A 9,427-nucleotide genomic window follows, 5' to 3' on the forward strand; every position below is an offset into this window, starting at 1 on the left:
GTCGGGGGACATCACTGACCATGTAAGAGTTTGGATTTGGTGCTGTCGGAGATGGTCAAGGACAACGCGAGTCCTGACGTTATGATCCTGGAAAATGAATCCTTGTCCGTGGCGGTGTGAAAACGGCAGTACGTATGGCGTGATGATTTGGTCACGGTAGTATACACCAGTGACTCTCCCTTGGTGGAAGTGGAGATCGGTCCTGCCCGTCAACGTGATCCCACACCATAACAGACCCCCTTTCATATCGATCATGTGGAATCATGGCAGCTGGCTGGTGGCGTTCACAAGGGCGTCGCCAGACACGATGGCGGCCGTCATTGAAGTCCAAGGTGAACATTGACTCATCATTTGCACGTGTGAAACATGGTGCGATTTGTCATACCCACCCCCCAGTGTGTTTGGGTCCAATGTTTTCGGATCTCAGGACACCTGGTGGTCAATGTTCTACATGCTAAGGTGGCCAATGGTTATCCTCAAACATACCTAAAGTACTCGGAGAAATCTACATTCCTATGTTTTTGCCACTCTGTTTAACTTCAATATCCCCTACTTTTTGTGAGCAGTATATAACGACACACTATGTGTAATGCACAGTAAATGTAAACATAAAAATACTGTGCCCCTGAAAGATCTTGATAGGCTCGTCAAGATAGGTGTATGTACGTGTCTGTTAACGTATTCGTAATATATCCCCAACCAGAGTGAATGAAAACATCTGTTGTACGCATATGTGTAAACAGAATGCACCTAGTCGACTATGCACCACTGTATCTGTTCAAAGAGTTTCTTTTCGTTACGACGAATTTCCATGTCAGGCCGGTTTTAGCCAGGAAATGTCTGTAGTCCTACATAGAAGAGTCCTACAGTCTGACATAAAGCTGTCAGTCAATGCAATCAATAGCTTTCAACAGCCTTTTATCTCGCATTCATCAATGACTACCCTCTCCCGAAAGGGCTTTATGCACGATCCATGTTTCAACAACGATCTTACGCGCGAATCCAGCATGTTTTATGTATGCCTATTTACTCTGCTGTTGTGTGTACGGATCTCTTCCTGAATATGTAGATAGGCAGACACATGCATGACTTGATAAGGAAAAACACAAACACATTGCAAGGGATATTGCAGCTTTCACGAATGTTCGAGTTACGCGAATTATAGGCTGAAGTATCTGCAGCTTGAACTCTCATATGTTCATGTGTTTTGTTGACAATGTTGAAAGTTGACAATGCGAGAATGCTACATTGAGGATGTGATGTACAATTACTTAATCTCGCAATATTGACCTGTCAAATCAGGTCATAAAGACTTAATAATAATATGTGTTTTTATAATGCGTTGAATTCCACACATAAAGCATTCTCAAAGCGGTACATGGAGTGAAATAAAAGCACATATTTACAAAGTTTATGCTGAAGCGAGGGTAAAAATATCAGGAATCTTAAGTTATAGGTTGTAATATTTCTTTTAAAAGATGTGTTTTCAGTGAACTTTTAATGAGTCAACAGAGGGGGACATTTTGAGTTCAGTGGAGAGTTGATTCCACAGTTCTGGAACACCTTAGCTGAAGGAGCGAAATCCGAATGCCCGGAGGTTCTGTCTGAGAATAGTGAGACGATGTTGATCTGTCTTTTTAATTACTCAACAAGGTAATCTGGCGCCGTATGATGGTACAACACTGGCAGGCAAGAATCAGGACCTTGAATTCAACTCTGGCGCTGTTCAGTAGCCAGTGGAGAGTCTGAAGAACTGGCGTTGCAGACAAGTCGAGCTGGCTGTATGTATGTATGTATGTATGTATGTATGTATGTATGTATGTATGTATGTATGTATGTATGTATGTATGTATGTATGTATGTATGTATGTATGTATGTATGTATGTATGTATGTATGTATGTATGTATGTATGTATGTATGTATGTATGTATGTATGTATGTATGTATGTATGTATGTATGTATGTATGTATGTATGTATGTATGTATGTATGTATGTATGCATGCATGCATGCATGCATGCAGGCAGGCAGGCAGGCAGGCAGGCAGGCAGGCAGGCAGGCATGTAGGTAGGTAGGTAGGTAGGTAGGTAGGTAGGTAGGTAGGTAGGTAGGTAGGTAGGTAGGTAGGTAGGTATGTATGTATGTATGTATGTATGTATGTATGTATGTATGTATGTATGTATGTATGTATGTATGTATGTATGTATGTATGTATGTATGTATGTATGTATGTATGTATGTATGTATGTATGTATGTATGTATGTATGTATGTATGTGTATGTGTGTGTATGTATGTATAATAAATAACAATGTGATGTTCAAAAGAGTAGACAAACCTAGTTCAGTTTTACCTCACAGATAACCAAAACCCATGCACGGGGTATCCTGCCAAGCAGGATGTACTGTCAACTTGAATGCAATATTAAAACAGTCTTATGTTACCTGGTGAGGAACACGTGTAGTCTCATCCACAACTTCCTGGTCGTGTGGCTGTATTCAAACGTGAGGCACGGAATCCCACCAGTGTCATCATAATTATGCTTCATATGTGGGACCGGAGGCAGATATACGACGACATCGCCTAGCTTAACCTATTTATACAGCGCCGTAACGTGGATGTTTGTAAGTTCGAGTAATGTCATGTTTGTAAGTTCAAGAGTCACTGAAAAGAAAAGGTTTGTTTTTCATTTTTTACCCACGTCAATGAAGCCACGTGTAGACGTCACACAGTCAAATGCATCGGAATGTGATGAGCCCGAGCGTTAAGAGAAGTCGCTAGTCAGTGAGAACACCGTTTCACCCAGCACACGGAACAGGTAACAAACCCTCCTCGTATACATGGTCAGTCCGGCCCACAGAGGATTATTAAAATACTACATACTGAATACATCTAAATCTATCTAAACGTTGACTTGGAATCACATTTTCCGACCATTCTAATGATGATACCAAGTAAAATCTGGCTGGTCAAAAGTGTGTGAAATCTTAAACGTTATGACATATTGATGGGTAGAATGTTCAACTTGCTCATTGTTCTTTCACATTTAAAGGATCTTTTTAACACGAACAATTCTCATTTAATTACAGGGTTTTTAAAAGATATAGGATTGTTCAGTCAATAGACTGGATGGATGTGTTTTAACTGAGGTTGATGTAATCATTATATTGCTATTTAATGGGGTTGAAGTATCGTAAAAAGATTGTACCCTGCTGATTGCATAAAAGTATTATAGTACATTGCAGACAACCGGAATTTTATTGCTTCAATTGTATTGTATTGATTTATGGCTAGCATTGCTTACAACTACCAGTGGCTGAAGGGATGGTTTAAATCCTGCTGGGGATTCATGCAGGAAGCTGAAGTACTGTAAGTCCCCATGAACCCCAGTAAGGTGGCCTAGCTTTGGTTGTTGCTGGTCCATAGCCCGTCGTCACAGTCCCCATGAATCCCAGTAAGGTGGCCTAGCTTTGGTTGTTGCTGGTCCATAGCCCGTCGTCACAGTCCCCATGAACCCCAGTAAGGCCGCCTAACTTTGGTTGTTGCTGGTCCATAGCCCGTCGTCACAGTCCCCATGAACCCCAGTAAGGTGGCCTAGCTTTGGTTGTTGCTGGTCAATAGCCCGTCGTCACAGTCCCCATGAACCCCAGTAAGGTCGCCTAGCATTGGTTGTTGCTGGCCCATAGCCCGTCGTCACAGTCCCCATGAACCCCAGTAAGGTGGCCTAGCTTTGGTTGTTGCTGGTCCATAGCCCGTCGTCACAGTCCCCATGAACCCCAGTAAGGATGCCTAGCTTTGGTTGTTGCTGGTCCATAGCCCGTCGTCACAGTCCCCATGAACCCCAGTAAGGTGGCCTAGCTTTGGGTGTTGCTGGTCCATAGCCCGTGTTTTAATGTTAAAATATGCTTACAACTACCAGTGGCTGAAGGGATGGTTTAAATCCTGCTCGGGATTCATGCAGGAAGCTGAAGTACTGTAAGTCTCCATGAACCCCAGTAAGGTGGCCTAGCTTTGGTTGTTGCTGGTCCATAGCCCGTCGTCACAGTCCCCATGAATCCCAGTAAGGTGGCCTAGCTTTGGTTGTTGCTGGTACATAGCCCATCGTCACAGCCCCCATGAACCCCAGTAAGGTGGCCTAGCTTTGGTTGTTGCTGGTCAATAGCCCGTCGTCACAGTCCCCATGAACCCCAGTAAGGTGGCCTAGCTTTGGTTGTTGCTGGTCCATGGCCCGTCGTCACAGTCCCCATGAATCCCAGTAAGGTGGCCTAGCTTTGGTTGTTGCTGGTCCATAGCCCGTCGTCACAGTCCCCATGAACCCCAGTAAGGTGGTCTAGCTTTGGTTGTTGCTGGTCCATAGCCCGTCGTCACAGTCCCCATGAACCCCAGTAAGATGACCTAGCTTTGGTTGTTGCTGGTCCATAGCCCGTCGTCACAGTCCCCATTAACCCCAGTAAGGTGGTCTAGCTTTGGTTGTTGCTGGTCCATAGCCCGTCGTCGCAGTCCCCATGAACCCCAGTAAGGTGGTCAAGCTTTGGTTGTTGGTGGTACATAGCCCGTTGTCACAGTCCCCATGAACCCCAGTAAGGTGGTCTAGCTTTGGGTGTTGCTGGTCCATAGCCCGTCGTCACAGTCCCCATGAATCCCAGTAAGGTGGCTTAGCTTTGGTTGTTGCTGGTCCATAGCCCGTCGTCACAGTCCCCATGAACCCCAGTAAGGTGGCCTAGCTTTGGGTGTTGCTGGTCCATAACCCGTCGTCACAATCCCCATGAACCCCAGTAAGGATGCCTAGCTTTGGTTGTTGCTGGTCCATAGCCCGTCGTCACAGTCTCCATGAACCCCAGTAAGGTGGTCTAGCTTTGATTGTTGCTGGTCCATAGCCCGTGTTTTAATGTTAAAATATGTCATAACAAGTTGCATTTTTAGAATTGGAAATGTTTAGTTTTTAGAATTGAATTCTTTGATACGTTGCGATATCACCGTGTGCTAATGTATTCATAATACGTAAGTACTATTCAAAATACTTTCTAGAGCACATCAGAGACATCTCGTATATGTTTACCTCATATATAACTTAAAACCATGTACGAGGTAAGCTAGCTACAATCCAGGATGTAATTTCAACTTTCAAAAATATCAGTTAATACAACATACAGTCGGCAGTGTGGAGGACATGCGGTTGTCTCTCCACAATTTTATTCCTGGTTGTGATTCAGTGTATTTTTCATACTTGTCAAGTGAGTGAGTGAGTGAGTTAATATTTAACGTCACATCGGCAATATTTCAGCCATATCGTGACGAGAGCATATTTGACATTGAAATGGAAAATGTGTACTGTACATTATAAAAGAAGAAGAAGAAGAAGGGTTTATTTTGTATAAAGGCCATACGACCCATCGTACAAGGTAGTACAATAGTGATTTTGGTTACCATTTTCATACAACAACGCTAAGAGGAGCAGAATAAACATGCTCTAAGAACTTGACAAAATTATTTATGATGTTATTGTCGGATGATGTACATATGCTGCGGAGTGAATAATAATATCCATGGACCGTTTTCGGAATGTAACGCCGACGCATATCCTCATAGCGTTTACAAATATAGACAATATGGATTTCATCCTCAATACTTTTACAGTGTTTACATAATACAATATCATCATTGCAGGAGGCAGTACCTCTTCTAATATATTTGATACCTACTGCATTACACCTGATCTAAATAATGTGAACATTATTACTTATTATTACTTATGTTCAATGATAAATATTTTTCACAGGTCAACAGAGATTTATGGGACTTATAGAAAGACAGCGAAGGAACATCTAGGGACAAATGCCACTCTTGCATAGAGCAGTTGTTAATTCTTTCAGTAAACATATATAGAAACATTTTTGTATCACCGACATCTTGTGAAATCCAAGCAGTACCAAAGCCAAGATAAAATAACAAATCACTGACATGCCGAGCCCATGTGGGACGTTTCCTGAATTCAACAGATAATAAAAATTGATAACATTGATATGGATGATATGATGCATTCTTAATAATCTTAGCCAGTATTTAATACATTTGACATAATAAACATTGCTTAAGGGTGCCCTCCCACATTCCCCATATGCAACAGCATTAGATGATGTGTAACTAATCTGAAGTTAAAATTTGCAAAATTTTCGATGAACAATTTCAATACTTTCTCTCTTTTTAAAACCCCATATCTCTGCACCATATGTTAGAATTGGTACAATCTTTATATCAAAAATATAAAATCCTTTCTGAGAGTGACATATCATATCGTCTTATAAATGACTTGATCGGCCACAGTGCCTTACTAGCTTGATCAGATAATGTTTTACATGTCCTAGTCCAAATCAATTTGGGAGTTATCATAAGTCCTAGATATTTATAAATATTGACAGTTTCCATTCGAATGCCATTATAGAACCATTTTTCGTGTTTGGACAATGGGTCCACCCGTTTTAAAAACAATTATTTTACTTTTATCCGTATTTATATCCATGCCCCATTTATGGGAATACATATGTAGGGCGTCAAGGCGGCGCTGTAATCTAACAACAGTATCAGCTACCAAAACCAAATCATCTGCAAATAACAGAGCAATAATATTCAACATATTTTCGGAGATAAATATACCATCATCAAACTTATTTTCTAAGGTCAATACAGGCTCATTAATATATAAAGAAAATAATACCGGACTAAGGACACAGCCTTGCCGAACCCCACAGGTGCTATCAAAATATTCAGTTAATTTCTTACCATACTCATAGGTTACAGTGGCCTTGACATTAGTATACATATTTTTAATCAACTTGAAAAAATGTCCATGGATCCCATTTTGCAAAAGAACATACAGTAATTTAAACCTATTCACCATGTCAAAGGCCTTGCGAAAATCTATGAATGCAATATATATCTTCCCATTTGTACGTGTTAAATACTTCTGAATGATTGTCTGGAGACTAAAGATACTGTCCACAGTCGAATGGTCTGTCTTAAATCCACCGTCATATTCTCCAATTATCTCACGAAGTTGCAAAAAGTACTCCAATCTTTTGTTTAGAACCGAAACAAAAATTTTGCTCATTACATTCAGAAGAGAGATCCCCCTATAATTATTCGGGTCAGATGTAGTGGGATAATAATGCCAGTTGACCAGGAATTTGGCCAAAAGCCGGATAAGAGTATCTTGTTGAACAGTAATACTAAATAGGGAACTATTATATGTTCAGAAACTTTGAAAAACTCTGCGGGAATACCATCATCGCCTGGGGATTTGTTACATTTTAGATGTCTGATAGCATTTATTATATCCTGATCTGTAAAGTCACATGATAGAAAATCATTGTCATTGATACAATCAACACATGTATTAAAGTCATGTTTATCAACATATGATTTGGCATCTTCTGAAAAGTTGTCATCTTCTGGCAAAGTTGGGTTTAACAAGTCCTTAAAGTATTCAGCCCATGTTGATGGGGTTACACTTTCTTCCATGGCGCGAGTTGTGGTATATTTTTTCACAAGTCGCCAAAATGCTGAGCAGTCTCTGGAACAAGCTGCATCATGTATTTTTTGAGTAATGGAAAGTTTATAGCTATCTTTCTTAGTTTTACAAGTCTGTTTGAACTGAGATATAATGTCTTTGTATCTATCCAGATTCTCAAATGTTGTTGTTTTTCTAAACACATTAAGCAGTTTATACTTTTCGTGTTTAAGAGGCTGACACTGTTGATCAAACCATTCTGGTTGTTGTTTAGCGTTGATGGTTTTGGGTTGTCTACATTCCATATCTCGCCCACAGGTTTGCAGAATGCGCTGCAGTATGTTTAATGCTTTGTCAGTGTTGATAAAAACCTGTTATCAAAGGACAGTAAAACAACTAGAATATCACAATTATAATTAACACTAGTGTAGAAAGTTACAACTAATAGCACTATTAGGACAATACAAGATAAATACAGGCTATAGATCGCCAACAACAGAAGGTAGATCACCATACCAGGGTCCATGGGGACTTACAGTGCCTTTGCTACCTGCATGGACCCTAGTTGGATTTACACCAAATATACTACGTTTAATCGGGTAAGCAAAAATTTAACTTTGAAAGTTTTGGGACTTACGTATCCTCTGAGGAGGACAATAATTTTATGCTACTTTAACCCCCTTCGAGGATACAGCCACTAACAATCGCAGTTACTAATTTATACTACCATGTTTAAAATACCATTGATCTATTTACAAATCATTTAATAAATCTAATTCTTTTAAAAATGCAATAATTTCATACTTGTCAAGACGTAGGTGAGTATTATATAGATTTTCATGATTACCATTTTATTATGTCTGCAATATCCGATTCACCATAATTATGTCACATATGTGGGATAGATACCGTTGTTTTCCATGGAATATTACTACGACATCTTTTATCACTCATCTGAGTGTATTTACAAGTGTCCCACATTTGAAATACTATATATTGTGAGAGCGGCCGTGTCATGGTGATCCGAGTCTATTTTATGTTTTACCTGTTTCGTTTATCGTAATACACATGATCATATCAATATTCACTAAATATATCCGTGCTTTGAACATATGGAAACAGCAGTATGTCCAAACCTGAGGACAAGAGACTCTTTATTGTTATAAGATTCATTGTAGTCGAGAAATCACTGATCCGTTTACAGTGTGAGCACTGCTTCAGAACATCAACATAAGAGCCTCTAAATTATCCGTAAAACAGAAAGAAAACCCAAGACATTCTTGTGATCAGGTTCCGCTCTTGGGTGTACCTCGTTACTATTTACATGTAAGTGAGTGAATAGTAATGCAATGAGTTCATATTCCTCTACAGACGCAGCCATGGACATTTGCCATGTATCATAGTGTACCTGTCTGAAGGGTAGTGTTTCCCTGTGACATTGTTTCAGTGACATCGTCACACGAGATCGGATGAAATGCCTGGGTAAGCATTGATTTTATCAGCCCACAGGTTTATTTATATCCCAAGGGCACATTCAACGACCAATTATGTTGCCAATTAGTAATTGTTTGTGAGATTTCCACTACCAAAGTCGTCCAGTGTGACTATATATGCAAGAATGTCCCTATGTGAAATAGGCATGAAGAGCAGAATCAACGCTAGTGCATGTTTTGTTGCAGATTCCATCCGTGAGGAATCAAACCTATGACACAATGGCGTGGCTTTTGACAACGGTGCTGTTCTTCTGCATCACTGGAACACTCACTGATAGGACTTTTTTTGAAGGGTTTTGGTAGGCTACCATTAGTATTAACTATACACCTGGTAGTTTGGTTCAAGTTGTACATCCCATCCTGGATGTAAGAGTTCTGTCTGACACCTTATGTCATGTATGATTAACTAGGACTAAATATTAAGGG

The 9,427-nt window shown here is 40.2% G+C and overlaps 1 protein-coding gene across 2 annotated transcripts in view; it reads left to right on the top strand.

The window, feature by feature from the left end:
- Nucleotides 1-9,187: 9,187 nt before the first annotated feature.
- Nucleotides 9,188-9,427, top strand: part of LOC124262321 (receptor-type tyrosine-protein phosphatase alpha-like) — a 75,912-nt gene continuing 75,672 nt past the window's right edge. For both annotated transcript variants that reach the window (XM_046696811.1, XM_046696816.1), the window contains exon 1: nt 9,188-9,275. In XM_046696811.1, coding sequence (XP_046552767.1) covers nt 9,221-9,275 — 55 coding nt within the window. In that variant the 5' untranslated portion in view covers nt 9,188-9,220. The remainder of the gene's footprint in view (nt 9,276-9,427) is intronic.

Source organism: Haliotis rubra, unplaced genomic scaffold (assembly GCF_003918875.1).
Source record: "Haliotis rubra isolate DU_JTF1 unplaced genomic scaffold, ASM391887v1 Scf830, whole genome shotgun sequence".
Lineage (NCBI taxonomy): Eukaryota > Metazoa > Mollusca > Gastropoda > Lepetellida > Haliotidae > Haliotis > Haliotis rubra.